The sequence below is a fragment of the Ceratotherium simum genome, chromosome 1 (assembly GCF_057802395.1).
Source record: "Ceratotherium simum simum isolate JZ-2026a chromosome 1, ASM5780239v1, whole genome shotgun sequence".
NCBI classification, from domain to species: Eukaryota; Metazoa; Chordata; class Mammalia; order Perissodactyla; family Rhinocerotidae; genus Ceratotherium; species Ceratotherium simum.
Window position 1 is genome coordinate 85,922,029 of NC_141900.1, and position 20,601 is coordinate 85,942,629.

Consider the following 20,601-nt stretch of genomic DNA (forward strand, 5'->3'; position numbering starts at 1 on the left):
TGTGGAAGGTTTTTGCCTTCCCTTTGTGCTGCTTCTGTTTCTCCTACCTCTCGTATTAGCGCCTACTATCTTCTTCCTAGGAATTTGAAACATTTCCCATCCGGAGATTTCTAGCACATAACATCTTTGAGAGGTTTCCTAATTCTCTCTTTCCTCTAATTATGGTTATACTTGAGTCCCATTTTCTGATGATTTCCATTAGTAATCTGCTTGTACACTTTTTTTTTTTTTAATGCTCAGAGATACAGCAGAACAAATACCTAAACTACCCATGCATTGGGGCAGGTTGGTAACAGCTTGCTTCCTCGAGGCAAGGAATTGACCTGGATGGTCGTTTTGGTTCCTTCTTGATTCTAGCATTCTTTATTTCCATCCTCACACATGTTTACATGGTTACATATAAACTCATTCTTCTGCCTTCTTCCACTATGCCCATCTTGAAAAACTAAGGATAAATATCTTTGTGTACATCACAGTGTGTTTAGTATTAGAAAACCATTTCAAAAAGTTGGCTATTTCTTTGAATCTGAAAAGATGGCTGGTGACTGAAGTAATAAAAGTAAAACTGCTATTCAGTGCAGTTATGTATATACCTGCTATCTCTGATCCTCTTGATTGACCCTCTGTATTTGCCATTATTATTACTATTTTGCATTTGAGAAAATTAAGATTGAGAGAGAGTTGGGGTTCAGAGCCAGCTCTCTGAGTCTAGAGCTAGTGTTCTTATTGATGTGTACACAAAGCTGCCTCGAGAAGTAGTCAAGATATATTTCACGAGGAATGTAGGACTTGCTGGGTATTCAGGAATGAGCAGTAGCATTGGAATAGTAGCTTGAGAAGGTGGTCCAGTAGGAGGAACAAATCAAAAGGCATAGAAGCGGGAATGAGCTCAGCAGTTCATAAGACAGTACAGAGACTTACCTAATAAAGACCAAGGCTGCCTGGTAGGAATTGGTGGGAATTAGTGGGAACTGAATGTAGTGAGACACCAAATGGTGGCGAGCCAGAAAATCTAGACAGAAGAGTCTAGTTTATTTGCTAGTAGTAAAAGGCCATTTGAAGGTTTTTGAGCATTGGAGCTTTGTAGCATTTAGGGAAAACTTTCTGTCAAAGGATATGTAGAATGAGGAAGAGAGGGGAGAACTTGGAGTTCCACAAGAAAGCCAACTAGAAGGATACACTAGGCTTGGGCTAGGAAGTAGGGATGCAGGTGGGACTGGAGAAGAAGGGATGGATGCCACAGACATTTCAAAGAATAAAGAATTGAACTTGCAATGAGTAGCTAGATGTGTGTTGAAAGAAAGAGGAAAAGCTAACAGGTTTTGAGCTCAGGTGTCTGGGGAAAGGAGGTGGGGTTCTACTGGCAAAGACAAAGCAAAGATGCTGAGAAGACAAGTAGTTGGAGAGAGGGGCGGGGAGGGTTTTAAGTGAGTGGGCTGGTGCTGTGCCCACACTTCAAGTAACCAATGAGTTCTTGAAATCCAGTGCAAGCCTGGTGTGAGAGAGCCGAAGTAAGACTGAGGATGAAAGGTGTCCACAGCCAGGTGCCAGGGGCACCCAGAACTGAGAAGCATGGGAAACTATTGGTGCAAATGGGTAGGGGGTCAGAAGCTGAGAAAATCATCAGAATTAGAGAATACATGGGGTTCCAGGTGGGATATGAGCAGCTGGAGTGTCAGCCAAGTGTTCTTCACAGCGAATTCTTTCTGGACGCTTTAGTCTTTTGTTAATTTAGAGATATTTAGCCTTCTTATTTCATTATCTCCAGACTCTGCTAGGTATGGATATAAAGAATTCTCCTTTTGGAGACTGTTAATGGGATTAAAAGAAAGAGGAGACTTATAAAACTCGGTGGTTTATGCATCTGAGAAGGCATTTTTTTAATATGAAGAAATGTAAATACTATGAGAGGATTAAGCCTTTTCCTTCTCTTTATATCTGGGGCTAGAGGAAGGCACACTCCCAGGAAGCCAGGATACAGGGAAGAATGACTTTGAGATGCACTTTCTTAAAATAACTGAAGAAGTGACCTCATGAGCCAGCTGATAGCCTGGGTTTGCAAATGGATACATTTCTATTAGCCTGCTGCTTGATGCCGCAGAGCCAAATATATACAGAGTGTGTTATATCATATCCTGTAGGCAGGAGACTGTCTGGGAGAGGGGGAACTTAGAAAGTGAGGTGAAGTGGCAAGCTCACCAAGAATTAACAATGTAAATACTGTCAACCAGAACATTCTTTATTAGGTGAACCAATTACCATTTGGGTTCATGATTCTCTATTATGTAATAATTTGTATCATCTTCTGGTAAAATAATATTTAAATAAGAACCTGATATTTAAATAGGCTCTTCAATATAGAAGTGTTGCTGCACTCATTCTCTAGTTAATACTTAAGTATTCCCATTTCTATTTTTTTCTTTTTCTGTTTTACAGCCACAAGCCTATGTCCTTGGGTCTGACCCATTGCTAAAATTGCCCTCTCCTTTTTTGTGTTAAGCTGTAGAGGCAGTATGGATGTGTCCTTAGTTGGAGGATGCTGTTTATCTCTGGAGTGTTGTAGACCACCAGGTTAAAAGGAAAGCAGTAGGTCTGGGGAGGAAGATTTTAACTTGATAAACTGCTTCTCTTGCCAAAAATCATTGTCAGTAATTAAGAATATGCATGAAGTAGGCTCCCCTTCTCCCTCAAACACCCACACAGTGTGGTTTCTGTGCCAGGAGATAAGGAGTGGTAGTTGTCTCTGTGGTTTAACACCTGTTTGGTCTGGATTTGATTTGTAAAATGAATCTGAATGAAGTCTATAATGTGTTTAAGATCACACATGGTCCACTATATCTGTATGTCAGACTCGTAGACATTGGCCTACCTTACTAGAAACTTTCTAGAAGAGTTTTAGGATTATTTTTTCTATTTTTTAAGTAAAGCCTACTTGTTTTCATATATTTATAACCAACCGCCCTACTGAATTCTCTTATTGTTTATAGTAGTTTTTCATTTGATTCTCTGGAGTTTTCCAGATACACAGTCATATCATCTACAAATAATGATGATTTTACCTTCTCCTCACCACTTATTTCTCTCTTATATACTTGCCCTGGTTACTACCTCCAGAACAATGTGGAAAACACATTGACTTTGATACCTTAAATGTGTGGAAGCTGTAGAAGGGAAACAAGCTATAGTATCAGTAGTATCTTAGAAGGCAGAAATCAAACTTGGGGGCAAGTATTCTTGATCTTAGAGGAATAACTCTATGAAATACAGCTTAAGGTGCACTTTACTAACATGTGTATAATTCTCCATCACCCACGTGGAAAACAACGGGTTCTCATCAGTCACATTTTGGAACTCTTTGGGACCCTCCAGGAAGGCTTTCTGTTTTATAATCTTAGAATTTGGTGGGAGACACAAACACATCCCAAATGTCTTTCATGACTACTAATGACCACACTCTTGTCTCCCAGGCCCAGCTTCGGGCATTTATTCCAGAGATGCTCAAGTACTCCACAGGTCGGGGCAAACCAGGCTGGGGCAAAGAAAGCTGCAAGCCCATCTGGTGGCCTGAAGATATCCCGTGGGCAAATGTCCGGAGCGATGTCCGCACAGAAGAGCAAAAGCAGAGGGTGAGCGTTCCGCTGGCCTGAGTTGCCTGTTGCTTTTCCATTCTGAATCAACCACCTCAATTTTTGTCCTTCTACTTCTTATGCCAAAAAGTCTAAAAACATTTGTGTTATAGTCAAACCTATCTGCCAAAAGAAGTTTGATATTCTCTGACTTTTCCCATTCATCACTACATCGCTGTAAAGAGTTGGGATGGGTCCGTGAGTCTATACTTCTCTCTGCATAGATGCCTTTTGAAGCAGTTTTAATTTTTTGAGGTGCTTGGAAAAACCGAAGAAACTTGAAATAAAAGTATTAATCACTTTGAAGATTTAGAAATGTCCTTATTTCTGGTTAGCAAGAATTACTCTTGAAAAATATAAATATGGAATTAGAGAGATATGAAGCTGGCTGAGTCTGCTGATCAGGAAACTTCTTTTAAAAAAAGGAGAAAGGCTAAACAAACGTCATCCCTTACTTTTTCTACATATTTGTTTTTCAGTTAACTTGGAAATTGACTGAGAATCTTAATATAAAATTCTTGACAAACGAGTAGCCCTTTTCGTAAGAAGTTTAAGAGTTAGCCTCAGGTTAGAATAGAGTATAAAACCTGAAAGCTAAACAGACTTTGATCAGGAAGGAAACCAGTGGGAAATCTTCTTTGGTACGTGGTGCTGAGTTTCTTTGTGCCAGAATGGTCTGTAGGAAATAATCCTGAGAGAGTTTACTCTGTACGAGATTTAGTTTGGTTTGATAAATAAGCAGCTGCGTATTCCATAGTGGAACTGAATAACCAGCATTCTTCGTGACTTAATATGCTTTTCTGGTCTTTTGGTGATAGGTTTCATGGACCCAGGCACTACGGACCATAGTTAAAAACTGTTATAAACAGCATGGGCGTGAGGACCTTTTGTATGCTTTTGAAGATCAGCAAACACAAACACAAGCCACAACCACACACAGTATAGCCCATCTCGTACCATCACAGACCGTAGTCCAGACCTTTAGTAACCCTGATGGCACTGTATCGCTTATCCAGGTGAGTAAACCTTCTGGTTACTAGATTGTGGTTTCTGAGGTTGGTCAGTGGGCACCTCACCTCCGACTAAAGGAAGTTTTCTTTATGCAAACTCGTGTATTAATTTTATATAGCTCCCCAAGATCTTCCCACCTGAAATTGATTTTTGAATAATATTTTAAGTTGTTTGCATTTTGCTAAATACAGAATGATAGATAGCTTTTCTGGACATTTCCAAAACAAAACACTGTAAAAATGGCTTCTTTTTTACCATTTTACTCTGTCAGTGGCCAGGAAATTTGCCGTCTGAATTACCTCTTCTGAGGTAAAAAAATAATTTGTTGATAGACAGGGAACCTCTAAAATTCAGATTGGGTGAGAGCAGAAAGTTGGTTGATTGGCACTGGTCACCAATGGTAAAATGTGATGGCTTCAAATATTGCTTTATTTGGTTGAAGTAAAACTCTGAAACTCATATTAGTGTCTGAGATACGATTTTAGTAACTCATTTCACATTACATTTCACATTAATTGTTGTCTGTGCTGAATTTGGGATTAAATGAATCTTAACTTCTGAGTAAAGGAGAGATAGAAGGATCCAACTACTGACACTTATCACTTTCATATTTTTCTTTAGGTTGGTACAGGGGCAACAGTAGCCACATTGGCTGATGCTTCAGAATTGCCAACCACAGTCACTGTTGCCCAAGTGAATTATTCTGCTGTTGCTGATGGAGAGGTAAGAAAGAGGATTGTGTTTGCATCTGCTTAAATACTTGAATGTACAGGTGAGGGAGAAGAGTGGGTCCAGAAGATGAAGAAACTGTAAGTAGCCTACCCATCTGTAGCATTATTTTATTTAAATGTTTTAAAACATCAGACCATGACAATTTTGTAAAATATCTTATGCTATGTATGTTAATTATAACAATCAAAATTCATGGATCTATATGATTCAGACCTAACTGTCAGGAACTTATAATTTATGTTTGCAATATAGCATTTTGTGTAATACACAATAAAAAAGGGATTATCCATTCAATACTTTTATACTGTGAATCCCAAAGGATTTAATCTTTGCACTTTATGAAAAAAAATTAGATCATTAAAACTGGAGTTGACAAAGCATTCTTTGACGGGATAAATATATTTGTAAATCAGTAGACATGATTTATGCTAACGTTTACTGAGCACTTGGTAAACTAAGCACTCAACCCTATGAAGTATAGATTCTGTTATCATCTTCACTTTATAGATGAGAAAACTGAAACATATAGAGGTTAGGAGACTAGCCCAATGTCGCAGAGTAAGTGTTGAAGCTGGGTAATGCATTTAGAAAAATGTTGTCTAAGTTCTAAGCTCTGGGCCATCAATGAAGTTCAGGAAAGTGTTCATTAAGTCACTGTGGGCTTTTCCCCTAAAGGTTCCAGTGTGGTGTACTCCTGAAGTTTGAAAAATCATCAACAAATGTCAAAGAGCAGTATCAGAAATAAAGCTAAAAGTATTATTTCACCCTTGTTCAAAACCATGGAGCATTTCCACTCAGCATACCACAAAGTCCCTTTCATTTGTGCATCTCAGGAAACGGAGAGAACTGGTAAAGGTCTTACGGCTAGTGAGATGAAGAGACACAGTCTGTTCCTCAGTCAACCAGCATGTATTGAACCGCTGCCATGCTGCAATTGATGTGTTAGGTGTGTGGAGTTGATTTACACAGGAACCTTGCTCTCAAGGAGCTTCTGTCTAGTGGGGGAGAGAAATGTCTGTGTAAATGAGCTATGGTCTGTGCTGTAAGAGATGCTGCAAAGTGGTGTATGCTTTCAGGAGAGAATGTTTCCAGCTAGGGAATCTGGGACCCAAGGTTTAGGGCAGGAGCTAGTATTTGGTTTTTCAGTGTAGAAAGGTAGAAGTCAATAGGATATTTACTTTTATAAGTATATAAATATCATGAAAGAATATGGATTAGCTGAGGGAAAAATTCATCAGTCCCCAAATCCTAAAACTAGAGGACATTCCTTTAAGTGTGAAAGAGGTAGAGAAGACTCTAGTGGTGGGCACATTTATTACTTTTAGACTTAGTCAAGGAGATCAACCATATCTCTACTGAATGTTTCCTGGTACTATTTAAAGAAAGTAACTCTGTGTTTCTTAAAACACTCCTCTACAGACTAATTCTTTGAAGCCCATTTTACTAAATAACTTCACATATACAAAGGTAATCAATGTATTCAAAAGTTCATGGAAAATATGAAGGATAAAAATGTCTCAGTCACATATCTATGGCTTTTTCAGCACACTAACATCATTCTTGTCATCTATTGAGGGATTGGGTGAATGACCTATATAAATAGCCTGTGGTAAATAACCCAAATTCGGTTAGATTAAAAAAAGAAATTCTAACTCTTCCCACATGTCCAGTGAAACAAAAATGATCTGAAGAGAAAAAGCATAGGTTATCTCAGAAAGTGACAAAACGTTTTAGGTTTTAAATACTAATTCTATTTGCCTTCTAATTTCTCTTAGGTGTTGGCATGGTTGTTAGCATCTTAGTTTTGAGCCATAAGAACTGTAATTATTCAAGTTATCTCACTGACTTGGGGCACATAAGACCGCGTCAAACCAGTGAAACATTCATCAGGTGACTCAGTAAAAACATTCTACTACCTTGTATTTAGCATCTTTTCTCTCACAGAACGGAAAATACTTTACAAAATACGCAATACCCATACTTTTATAAGTTGTAAGGTCATTTTGTTATCCCAGCCTTGCCGGTGAGAGTTCTTACCTAAGACCACACTGCCTTCAACATCCAGTTAGTTACATTTGGTTACATTTATAAGGACTGTTTGGGGGCCTGTCTCTTCTGGTAATATAGTCATGCATCATGTGTAACTTAACGACAGGGGTATATTCTGAGAAATGCATCATTAGGCAATTTCGTCATTGTGTGAACATCAGAGAGTGTTCTACATAAACCAGCTGGTATAGCCTACTACACACCTAGGCTATACGGTATAGCCTATTGCTTCTAGGCTACAAACCTATACACCATGTTACTGCACTGAATACTATAGGCAATTATAACACAATGATAAGTATTTGTGTACCTAAATATATCTAAACATAGAAAAGGGACAGTAAAAGTATGGTATAAAAGATAAAAAATGGTACACCTGTATCAGGCACTTACCATGAATGGAGCTTGCAGGACTGGAAGTTGCTCTGGGTGAGTCAGTGAGTGAGTGGTGAGTGAATGTGAAGGCCTAGGACATTACTGTACACTACTGTAGACTTTATAAACACTGTCCACTTAGGACACACTAAGTTTATAAAAAAATATTTTTCTTTCTTCAATAATTAATTAACCTTGGCTTACTCTAACTTTTTTACTGTATAAACTTGTTAATATTTTTTAACTTTTTGACTCTTGTAATAACACTTAGCTTAAAACACAAACACATTGTACAGCTGTACAAAAATACTTTCTTTCTTTATATCCTGATTCTATAAGCTTTTTTCTTTTTTTTTTACTTTTTAAACCTTGTTGTTAAAAACTAAAACACAGGCACACACATTAGCCTAGGCATACACAGGGTCAGGATCGTCAGTATCGCTGCCTTCCATCTCCACATCTTGTTCCACTGGAAGGTCTTCAGGGGCTATAACAGGCATGGAGCTGTCATCTCCTATGATAACACTGCTTCTTCTGGAACACCTCCTGAAGGACCTGCCTGAGGCTCTTTTTGAAGAGTCTTCCTCTATTAATGACAACCTTTTGGTGTTGGGGTCCATGTTTTCAAATTTTTTAAGTGCCTTGTTGAGGTCTGCAAAAGCTTCTGCTAAACCCTTCACTTAATTTTCTTGAGGGTTCTTCTTTTTCTTCTGTAGTTCCTTTTCTCTTGCCTCTTCTTCAGCTGTGTGACGTTATGACAGCTACGATGTCACTAGGTGATAGGAATTTTTTAGCTCCGTTATAATCTTATGCGACCACCGTCGTATATGCAGTCTATGGTTGATCATTGACCAAAACATTGTTATGTGGTGCATGACTGTATATGGTCTCCCAGATCTGTTTGAGTACTCTCTGTGTGTATCTAAATAGTTACAAAGAAACCAAAAAGAAAATCTCTAACCTTAGGCAGCTTAAAACTAATTAGGGACACAATAAGTTACATAGACATTTAGAAATGAATTAGGAAGGAATTTCAAAATAATATGAAATAAACTATGTATGGTGATTTCAAAATATATTTACAAATTTCAGTTTTGATGGCATATTTACAAATACAGCTGGATTTGAGAATTTATTCTGTTGTGTGATAAGACCACCAATCGGTATTGGTGATATTAATTGCATTATGTATCAGAAAAATCAAAGCTTGAAATAGAATGGTATCTGATAATAATGGTATACATGATTCTGTTAGAAGGAAAAAAAACAAAGTACAAAGACATTAGAGACATGAATTTTAAACTGAACCATCAACACATGTAACAGTTTTGAAGTAGCACGACTTATTTTAGGTGGGTCTTTTATGAATATTAATTTACCTGAAATATGGGTAGGCTGAAGAACAAGTAGGAAAATATGAATTTTCCTTCCATTCTTCTTCATCCATCCATTCAGTAAACACTTTCTGAGCCCTGTGCCAGGCACTATAGATAACTGTTGATAACAAGAAAACGAAGACTGCTCTTGCCCTTAAGGAGCACACAGGTAGGTGGCAGAGAAAAACACATCAAAGAACAATGGCAATGAGGTAAGGATCTAGTAGAAGCGAGCCCTGGGTGCATGGAACACAGAGGAGAGGTCCTGCACCTTGGACTGTAGGGCAGTGGAGTTGTCTTGGCTCCTTCAGTGTCACCTGAGCTCAGTCTAGAAGGGTGAAAAGAAAGCAAAGACTGGAAGGATTGGAGTTGTCTTCTTATCAAAGGGAGTAGCACATGCCGTGCGCCGCATGGGAAAGTCCGGAAGAGCCACAGCTGGTTCACTGTGGCTAGAGGGTTGAGTAGCCACAGTTTGAAGGGCCTCATTGCAGTTGGTCTCTTGGAAAAGCATAGAAGCTAACTGTACGTCCTCTGAATATCTTTCCCTCCTAGGGCTTGTGGCCCCTTCTCTTGGACAGGGTGACATCCAGGCATAGATAACCACACAGTGGCTCCCAACAGATGGAAAAAGAGCAACAAGACCTCAAGCAAATACAACTAAAGCACTGAGACTCAAGAATAGGAAATTCCAAAGAAATGTTAACACCTAAGCTGATGTATTTATCACCTGCCATTATTCTGAACAGAAATCTCTTTGTCTGCTTCTTCCTTCTTTAAAGTATACTGTATATGGCAACATTCTAATACCATTTTCACTACAAATGTGGTCGTAACTAAATGTTATATATATTGAAGCGTGAGTACTTGGGAGAGCTGCATTAGGCCAAGCTCAGCAGTAGGTTGGGCAAAAATATAGAGGGGCAGATCTGGAAAGAGGAAGACTGTTTAATGGCAAAAGGTGACGGGGCTGGCCAGCTTCAGCTGAAGTTTTGAGTGGAATTGTCAACTACATATGAATTGATGGTGTAACTTGCCATCTAAAGTGGCATTGTTTGCACTGATGCTCATTGGAATAATGAGATCAAAGAGATAATACCTTGGGAAGCAAGAGTTTTGTGAGTTCCTGAGTGGGCAACTCTGCAGCTCTAAGGGAAAGAAATAGGATATCTCTGCCTCTAGTAATGGGCCCTGAAGGCTTGCTGGCACAATCCACTACCTGTGAGAACACGGGGCAAATACTAAGGTAGCTCAAAGGGATGTCTCATTCTCTGGGAGGCTTTTGACAAACATTCTGAGAAGCACTATCGTCATCTAAGTATGCTAATAGAACCAAAGTGGGGGACATTGTAAGTATCTACCGCTCCTAGAGTTTGTGGCACTTTCTTTGGGACAGAGTAACATGCAGGCACAGGTTAACCACTCACTGGGCCCCAGGAACGTGAAGTGGGAGCAGCAAGAACTCCAGTAAGCTCAGCTAACGTCCTGAGACTGAGACCATAGAAATAATATCCCTGAGCTGATTGATTTATTCCATACCATATTGCTTTCACTGTCCCTGCTACTTTTTGTTTTTAAGAGGGAATAATCAACCAGTATTTATTGAGAAAATCAGACTGAAATAGCTAGATTTAGATATCCAAAACTGAGAAATATCTCATTAGCAAAGCATTGTACTAAAATCAGTGGTTCTCAACCAGGGGCTCTCCCTACCCCTAACCCTCAGAGAGGATATTTGGCCACATCTGGAGATATTTTTGATTGTCATGACTGAGGAGGGTGCTATTGGCACCTACTGAGTAGAAGCCAGGGAAGCTGCTAGACATCCTTCAATGCACAGGACAGCCCCCACAACAAAGAATTGTCTGGCCAAAATGTTAATAGTGCCAAGGCGGAGAAACCCTGTGCTAGATCTAGCAAAGCTGAATTCTCATCTCCTCTGTCACCAGATAGTGTGTTGTTTTGTTTCTTCATAATTATTCCCCACTAAAAGGAAAGCAGTTTTTGCTATGTTTAAAAAAAATTAGTTACTGAATTTGGCAGTTTCCATGAAAAATAAAAATACAAAATAACTTTGATATGCATTTCCACCTCTAGGGATTTACTCTGTAAATAGACTCACATAAAATATACAAAGTAGTATATAAGATATTCATCACAGTACTGTTTTTAGTAGCAAAAGACTGGAAACTACCTAACTGCCCATTAAAAGATAGCTGGTTAAATAAATCCTGGTGCATCTGTATAACACAATGCTGTACAGCCACTGTTATGACTCATGAATGAATGAAGTAGTTTTATATGTTCCAAAATAGGATCATTTCAGAGATACATTGTGAAAAAAGCAAGGTACAAAAAGATATGTAGACTATGCTGCCATTTTTATTTTTTAAAAGGAGGGAGTAGGAAAGGGAAAGTAGGAGTGTGTGTGTGTGTGTGTGTGTGTGTGTGTGTGTGTGTGTGTGAGATATGCTTGCATGTAGAGAGAATATCCCTACAAAGATACACAAGAAATAGGTAATAGTAGTGGCCTTTGGGCAAAGAGTCTGGAGTGCTGGCATTATATTCCCTTTGATACGGTTTGAATTTTTTTAGAATTTATGGTCTATTCAAAAATTTTAATTTTAATTTTTGTGTGGGTAATATATTGACATGGCTCAGATATTTCAACATTTAAAAGTATACAGTGGAAAATCCAACCTATTCCCACAACTCCCACTCCCCCACCCCCCACACACATACTGAGGAAAATATTTTCAGTGGTTTCTTTTGTGTCCTTCTAGAATTTCTCTATGCAGATATAAGCAAATTCAAATATATATTCTAATACTCCCTTTTTTTAATACAAAAGATAGCATACTGAAAACTCTGTTCTGTACGTCGTAGATCATGTTAATTTAATAGTATGTATGTATTTTGCTGAGCACATAGCAATTTATTAGAAAAATGACTTTTAAAAATCATAATTCTTTTGTGACTTTGATTCTTTACTGTTGTGTTCTTTCCATCTCAGGTGGAACAAAATTGGGCCACATTACAGGGAGGTGAGATGACCATCCAGACGACGCAAGCATCAGAGGCCACCCAGGCGGTGGCATCATTGGCAGAGGCTGCAGTGGCAGCTTCTCAGGAGATGCAACAGGGAGCTACAGTCACCATGGCACTCAACAGGTGGAGGCAGGAGTGGGGGAATAAATAAGGATGGCAAATCTGTTCCTACATACGGGTTGTAAAGAGAAATGTTGTACCTCAGTTTGTCACAATTGGTAGTTGGAGCTTAACAGTTGTAGCCCTTAGGATATTGTAAATTGGCTTATAATCAGCCCTTACCCACCCCATTCCCACCCCACCCCCAGCAACCAGTCCAGCCTTTGTGACGTCCAGTTCAAGCTTGCTGGGCAAAGGACATGGGTCCCTTTTGCTTTATCCTATTCTATGCCCATTAACACACCAAAAACAGCAAGGTATGATTGAGTACTTTGTGTATTTAAAGGGACCAAAGGGTATAATAACAAATCAAGAAGCTTAAGGGTTGATTTTTCCTTTTACCCTACAAAAGAAACTGCTTTTTGTTAGTATTAATCCATGTTTTAGCTGGTCGAGAGCTGATTTTATTGACTTTTCAAGAAATTTGTTTCCCTTGCTTATCAGTGACTTTAAAATAAGTTTTGGGTTATTGGGAAAAATAATTGAAGTTTTTTACTTCAGATATGTTTAGGAAGGGTGTTGCAAAATGGGATACTCCAGTAAGAGGGAGTATTAGTACAAACTAAATTGTATTGTTCTCTGCTTGGTTCCTTTTGTTGTTTGTTGACAGAAAAGATCATCCCTCTGTCATTCTTCTTCTTCATTGCTGATGCAATTTTATTTTCAATGGACCTAGGCATTTTAACTAATAGTTAAGAGTGTGGGCCTTGAAGCCAGACTGCCTGGGTTTGAATCCCAGCTCTATGACTTACTAGCTGTTTGACCTTGGGTAGTTTGCTTGAACTCAGTGCCCAGGCTTTCCTCTTCTGTAAAATGGGGGTAATAATAGTACCCACCTTGTGGGGGTGTTGTGAGAACAGCAAAAGTCAATGCATGTGAGATCCTTAGATCAGTGCCTGGCATATGGTAAGGCTACTGTTATCATTAGGCACAGCAGCTGTTAGTCTCAATTAGTCATTGAACTCTTGTGACATGCCAGCACTCTTCTAGGTGAGGTTGTAAATAAAGAATGCTCTGAGATATGTCTGCCCTCAAAGAAATCATACTGTTATTGGGGAGACTGATTTAAGTAAAACACTTAGTGAACAGTATTACTCGGAGTGTAATTCAACATTGAATTGTGTAGTGTGGTCTGTGAACATTGTAGAAATTCAGAGGGGGATCACCTCCTCCAAAATATAAAGATCAGCTAAAGTTTAGATTGGTTGTGATAGATACTAGAAAGCCTTGATAGGCTGTTGTACAAATAATTTCCAAGAGGCTATATAGTATGGTGGCTGAGAAGAGGGTTCTGAGGTCACGTAGATTCAGATTTGAATCCTAGCTCCGCCACTTACTAGCCATCTGATCTTGAGAAATTTAATTTCTGAGCCTTGGTCTCCTCATCATTATAATAAAGATAGTTTTCATTACATAGAATCAAAAAGATTCAATGAGATGATGTATATAAAACTCTCATCGAAGTGTCCAGCCCATGGTTAGCGCTTCAGAAATTATAGTTACTATCATTTAAATTATATTTTAAGATTTGTCTATTCAGAATTCCTTATAGTGAGAAGAGATTAGAAATAGAAGGCCAGTTAGGAAGAGGCAGCCCGGGTGTGACTTGTTAAAGGCTTGGAAACTAAAGTAGTAAGAATGGAGATAAAGTGACTGATTTTGAAGGAAGTATGGCCAGGACTTGGTGGTTGATTAGATATAGAAAAATGAAACACATACATCCTCCCAGAGTTATGCAGTGAGTCCCTGAGTGATCTGGGATTGAAACTTTTTTCTTAGCCCATGTCGCTTTTCAAATAAGCGTGAGAGTCTTATTTGATTCCTTACACTTGGGCACGATCTCGCTCCTTCCTTTGAGAGAGGACGCTTCCTGATAAACTTCCTGAAAGCCATGGCCAGAGTGAGAACCTCCCTCCCTTTGGTCTGGTCACCCCTCACTGTAGCATGGGACCTAACAGGCCATCATTAAAGACCAGCAAAACTTGACTTCATTGAGCCAGCACTTTGGATATTCCAGTGAAGTGTGAGTGTCCTAGGAACCCTGTACATAGTGGAAAATATGAGGCACATTCTGGCTCCCTTTAGTGTGAGGACCATGGCTTATTTCTAAAGGCAAGGAAAATAATGGTTTCCCCTGAGGGCTTGTTAACAAACTCAGATACAGCTGAGGTGGCTACAGTGTTTACTCCAAAGGAAGGAGAATGTTCACTGTGGCATGTAGGAGGAGTCAAGAGATGCTGAAATCTGTTTGCAATCAGATAGTTCAATGCCCTGATGAGTGTTGGGGGATGGTATACTGTAGCTTCTGCTGGGGGTGAAGAAACCAAGCCTGGCAACCAAGACTAGACTATAGCCGACTATTAGGGGAACATCAGGGGTTTTCTGATTCCAAGAGAGGTAACTCACTGTCTAACGTCAGAAGGATGGACTTAAGACGACACAAGCCCTTGGTGTTTGCTTCTCTGTGGGATGAGATACACTCCCAGCCTCTCCACAGAATTTGTTGCTGGAAGTCTTCTTAGTGAAAAATACATGAGAAATCTGTTCTTTGTTCCTATAGTAACAAAGCAGTTTCATAGAGCTGCTCCCTTCTAGCATGTCTCTGTTTCAGGTGCACATAGAACAAGCATGGTTCTGTAATAATCACCTGCACCTCTGCTGCACTGTAAACAGCAGATGTGGGTGCAGAGTGAGAAGAGAGAGGCAAGCTGCATGGAATGGCAGGTGGGGAATAAGAAGGTAGATGGGCTCCTTCATCTGTTAGAGGGAAAGGGGGATCAGGACAGATGTAGGACAGACCTGTTTTTCAACCATGCTGTTAAAAGAGTTTTGTATAGCAAGTCAGAACAAGGGCCCTGGGCTCAGACAGCCTTTAGCCCACCCTGGCATTACAATAACCTAAAAGGAGGTATGGAGAAATTGCCATTAAAAAATCTAGAAACTAGTTAAATTTAGTTATTTTTTAAATACATAATAAATCAGTACTTTTAGGAAAGTGATGGGAAAAGACTCAAAGTGAACAAATGAAGAACAGAGCATCCCAGATCAAAAAAAAAAAAAAGAGCTATTCAGCCTGAATAACCAGAGAGGAAAGGAGGTGAAATCATGATTTGCTTGTTGTGATTAATGTAATGATTTTGTAATGCTTGTAATGATTAATTTGAAGTTTCACTCTGTTGGCTAAGCTGTGCTAGGCTTATATTCCCTCTTAAATAAGTCCTTCTGCAAAGTCAGTACAGTCCTTGCGTATAGACATACACGACAAATATTTGTAGGCTAAATCCACATTTGCCCTAGTAGAAATTCACACTATGTTGTCAACACCAACACAGTTTTTACTCTGTGTCTACTATGTATAGTGCTGTGACTCAGTGCTATGGGGAAACAAATGCTTAAGTTGATTGCTCTTCTCAAGGAATTTAGAGTTGCTGTTCTTTTGCTGTGAAGAGATTTTGCTTAAAAAAAAGAAGTGAATCATATTTTTAAAGAAAAATTTACTCTTAACTGTTTTTTTAAATGGAAACACTATTGACTTAAAATTACAGATATTATTAAAGTAAAATATGGCTCTAATGTATGGACTGGTATTTATTTGTCCAGTAAAATGAGAGGGACAACCTAGAACAGAAATCTTCTCTGGAAATGGAGGGCAGGGGCTGTACAACTGCTTCTTTTTCCTTTAGATAAAGGTTGGACACTTGCAGATAAAAACTTGATGGAAATTTCTCATTCGTAACTGTGGTTTGGAAATGACTTTTATCAAAAAATTGTGAAGTGGTAGCTTAGAGACGTTTTACTCTCTATTCACCTTTTAAGTAAAGGTAATCTTTTTCTAGCAGTATAGTTTGATCATTTCCCATGAAGTGTAGTGTAGGTAGTTGGAATAGATTTGGAAATGATAGGCCTGCTGACCATGGGAGTCACCATTGTCTTTATGCCCCGTGTAAAAGAGCCATCCATCACTGCTTTGCCTCTGGCCCCTGGCAGAGGATAAAATAACTAACCTCGTCAACCTGTGGACCTGTCATCCCCGTCAGACTCCTTATCCCTGGCATCCCAGGTTGCTTTAGGTCGTTGCTAGTTCAAAGCTTTTCTTCTACCATAACATATTTGAGAAAGGTATTAAAGAAAACGACTTTAAATATTTAGAGCATCAGACGTAATAAAATGGGTGTGATTGGATACAGGTACATTTTCATGTCAGGGCTGGGGTAGTTGCCCTCTCTCTCACTGCCTGTGAAACTCCACGCTGCAGGCATGTGTCCAGGGTATACAAGAGTGGCGGGACATCACCTTTGATGGTCATAGAAATAAGATAATTGTAAATTGTGATAAAAGCTGTGGGGAATGAGCAGTCGCTGAGGTAACTTCTAAACAAAGATCCTACTTCCATATAAACAATTTTCATAATCAGCTTCCTTCTTCAAAATACCACACAGCTGCAGCTTTTTCCAAAGAATATACTTTTCAGCTTTCCATAAAGTCTAAGGTCAGAGTGTTAAATATTTTTATTATTAATCAGTGATAGCTGGATACTGTAAAATTGGCTGCTAGTATTATTGGACACAAGTTCTTAGAGAAATATTAAAAATTAAGGATATAGGCACTAAATAATCATTCATTTTACAATCTCAAATACTTATGAAGTACTTTAAATTAAAATCTACCATGTAAAATTACTAAAAAGAATAGCCTTAATAGTAATTCCAGATCAAGGGCCCCTTTGGCTCTAAATTCATGTTACAGACACTGTGGAATGACTGGCTATGGGTATCAGAGCACCGAGAAGTATGTTTCAGTATAGAGAATGATCTCAGCTTTTACACGGGCTGCGGGTAAACTCTATGATTCTCAAGCTCATTTACATCCCAAAATTTTTTATGAAGTAAATTTGAAATATATAATCATGACCTTGAACTAAGTCAAAGGAAGCCTGAAAATTAAAAGTTGCCACAATTAAACCAATAGAAAAAAGGGAAGAATCAGCAATTTTGCATTTAATTTATTATTTTGAATGAATGCTAAAGGGGAAATACAATGTTAGGTGAAAAAAGCAGGCTATAAAACTGTGTGTGCAGTATGATCCTGATTATTATCTATTTAAAGTTGTGTTTAAGATTAGAAGTAAATAACTGTTATCTCTGTATATTTTTAAATTTTCTTTTATACTTAATGAAATTTTTACAAGTTTTTTACATGTATTTTATTATCAGAAAAAAATAACTTTTTAAACACAGACATAAAAAGGAAAAAGCAAGACAAGTTAGTAAGAAGGGGATAATTTTCTATGTAATGAGATTTTTCTATCCGTTAGGTTTCTTTTGCTGCTTCCTAGAATCCTTGTAGTGACCACGAAGTCTTCCCCAAGGAAATGATTATGTCAGTTGCTTACTTGTCTGCTCACTTTCTTGGATGAAAGTGACACTGTTGAGTTTGGTACACATTGCCTTGCCCACAGTCATGACACGTTTACCCTAACCAGTCCATAGCCCCTCATCCCTCCACACCTACAGCTTGTGATTGTGAGATGACTGCCATAGTTATAGCCAAGTCTGCAGCTTCAGAACAAAGCTGAATCAGCTGGCTTAGTTGGTGTCAAACCCAGGACTTTGTCCACCTCTGCTAAACTAAATGACACCACCTCCTCTGCTCCGTGCCCACTTTTGATACTCTCTCAGTAACTGTGCGAAGTGGTACCTGAGGCTTTCCCAGGGGAGGTGCTGAATTTATCTGTTTTTTGTTTGTTTGTTTATTTGTGAGGAAGATTGGCCCTGAGCTAACATCTGTGCCCATCTTCCTCTACTTTATATGGGACGCCGCCACAACATGGCTTGACAAGTGGTGCATCAGTGTGTGCCCGGGATCGGAACCTGAGAACCGTTGGGTCACCAAAGCGGAGCGTGCGCACTTAACTGCTACACCACTGGGTGGGCCCCATGTTTTTGTGTTTTTTTTCACATTTTAACATCTCTGAAATTTGGATGGTAAATTATAATCATACAATTAGAATTGTCAGGAATTTTTCTTTGCTTTTTTACTGGCACATAAAATAATGGTACATTATAGTTTGTAGCATCATAGAATCAATAAAAATGGATATTTATGCATATAGTAAAAGCATATAGCAAGGAAGAGAAAGAAAAATGGGACACAAACTGCTAGAATAGTGCTCACTATAAACAGATGGTTAATGTCTTTGTATTCTACAGAGTATTTGCTTTGCACTGAAGGGAGGTTTATTATTTCATTGTGTTTCTAGAGTCAAGGAGTTTGGTTTATAGTGATAATTTTAAATTTAAAGTCTTAATTTAAATCGCTGCCCCCATGTACAGTGAGGCAAAGGGAAGAGTTGGACTTTGCAGGATATTAGTCAACCATTACTTTGTATTTGAAATCATGGGTGTAAAACAAATTACTATTTAATGTTAATTGAATAGCAAGTTCAGGTTGCTGACTCCTCATATCATCCATCCTTTGCTATACAAGGATGGTTTCAGATGGTCTGCCTTGTGTTACCGTAAAGAGAAAAAGAAAACCTTGTGATTGACAACCAAAATGGCTTTTGCATTGTGAATATGGATCAGAGCTTCCAATATGGCTTACAAGCACTCAACTGATATTGATAAAGAAGATACTCATAATGAGTGCCTTCTGTCCTCAAACACCCATTTCCTAGGTTTAAAGAAAATCGCACATTAGCTTTGTAAATATGTAAAGCTTGGGATTTCTCTAGCTATTTATTATTATCATTTAAAAATTACTGTGGCTCTATCCAGTAGCACTGGGGTCATGTATTTGCTGGTAGGCTCACAACCGTGGAGTCAGTAGAGAGATCCAAGGAAGGGTTAACAGGATAGTCTGTCTTGCTGCAGTGCTGTACCTTTATTCAACTTACACAGTCCCCCTCTCCTGTTCCTGTACCCACAGCGAAGCTGCCGCCCATGCTGTCGCCACCCTGGCAGAGGCTACCTTGCAAGGAGGGGGACAGATCGTCCTGTCTGGGGAAACCGCAGCAGCCGTCGGAGCACTTACTGGAGTCCAAGATGCTAATGGTAAGAGACCATAAATATTTTATTGAATTTCTTCCCTGTTTCCACTTAAACCTTCATGACGTGACTGACAACAAACCCTTCAGAAAGAGGTTGAGCTTTGATTTGAGTTTTTTATTGGTAGGCCTAGGAAGATTCTAGGAACTTCTGATTCCTTTCACTAGTAGGAGACTTGGGGTTTCCTGAAAAAAAAAAAAAATGCCACAATAATGGCTACCTAACTGAAAAGTAACTATTTTGCTGTGACAGGACTCACTGAGAGGTACTTTAAAATTTGCTCTGGGGCATATTTTGTCTTTTACTCTCCCGAGGGGTAGATCAATGTCCTTTACTGTAGCAGAGACTCCTCTGGGCAGTGCATCGTGGGAGGGTGGAATGTTCTATCTTGAGAAAGATAGAACACCAGCGAAAGATAGAACTGAGAAAGATAGAGCACCACCATCTCACCACAGGGTCAGCCAGCAGCTGTGATGAAGGCGCTTTTCTGGTTGGTGCTGTGACTTCTACTTCCTGTTAAATGTGGCCTCACCAAGGACCTCTGGATTTAGCCAATAACATGCTACCACCCTGCCCTTCTTTCCCAGCTCTTTGACTTCCTGGATATTGGTGATACCCCAAATAAACAAAAGGGATAAAGTTCATAGAAATATCGTGTCAAAAATTGACGACTCCAGCCCACCTCTTTGGATCCACTTCAGCAGGCTCTGGGAGTCAGTTACCAAGACTTGGGCTACCCAGGGAAGTGCCTCAGAAGTCTGGGTCAAAGAGGAGAACCAGCCCTTTAATGTGAGACTCTATGTGATTGCTTATTAACTTTTTAAATATATATATAATTAGGTTAAGGAGGACAAATAAGTGGTCTCTGGTTTTTTATTTGTTGTTTAAAGTCCTAGAAAGAGGTAGATAATAACATACTTTTATTTAGGCAGAAAGTTCTTTAATGGCATTAGTGGCTAAAAGAAAAGTCCCTGGCAATTTTTTTAGGGTCGGTCCTTAAGAACTGATTAAGATGTTAGTTAGATAAGTCTTAGAAGAAAGACACAATGCTGTGTCTTCCTTTGGAAATCGGAAGAAGAAAGTACTTCTGTCCCCCAGAGAAGAATAACATAGGAAATGTAAAGAGCCATGTGGCTTTTGAGAATCATTTTCTTAAAAGAACAAACAACAAAATATCAAATA

The 20,601-nt window shown here is 39.0% G+C and overlaps 1 protein-coding gene across 6 annotated transcripts in view; it reads left to right on the top strand.

Annotated features, from left to right (window-relative positions):
- Positions 1-20,601, top strand: part of NRF1 (nuclear respiratory factor 1) — a 130,736-nt gene that overhangs the window by 82,827 nt on the left and 27,308 nt on the right. For all 6 annotated transcript variants that reach the window (XR_015552176.1, XM_004418692.3, XM_014784897.2 and 3 more), the window contains 5 exons: positions 3,468-3,626; positions 4,445-4,642; positions 5,259-5,360; positions 12,180-12,337; positions 19,301-19,425. Coding sequence is in view for 5 of the 6 variants with exons in the window: in XM_004418692.3 (XP_004418749.1) it covers positions 3,468-3,626; positions 4,445-4,642; positions 5,259-5,360; positions 12,180-12,337; positions 19,301-19,425 (742 nt within the window). In the remaining variant the exon portion in view is untranslated. The remainder of the gene's footprint in view (positions 1-3,467; positions 3,627-4,444; positions 4,643-5,258; positions 5,361-12,179; positions 12,338-19,300; positions 19,426-20,601) is intronic.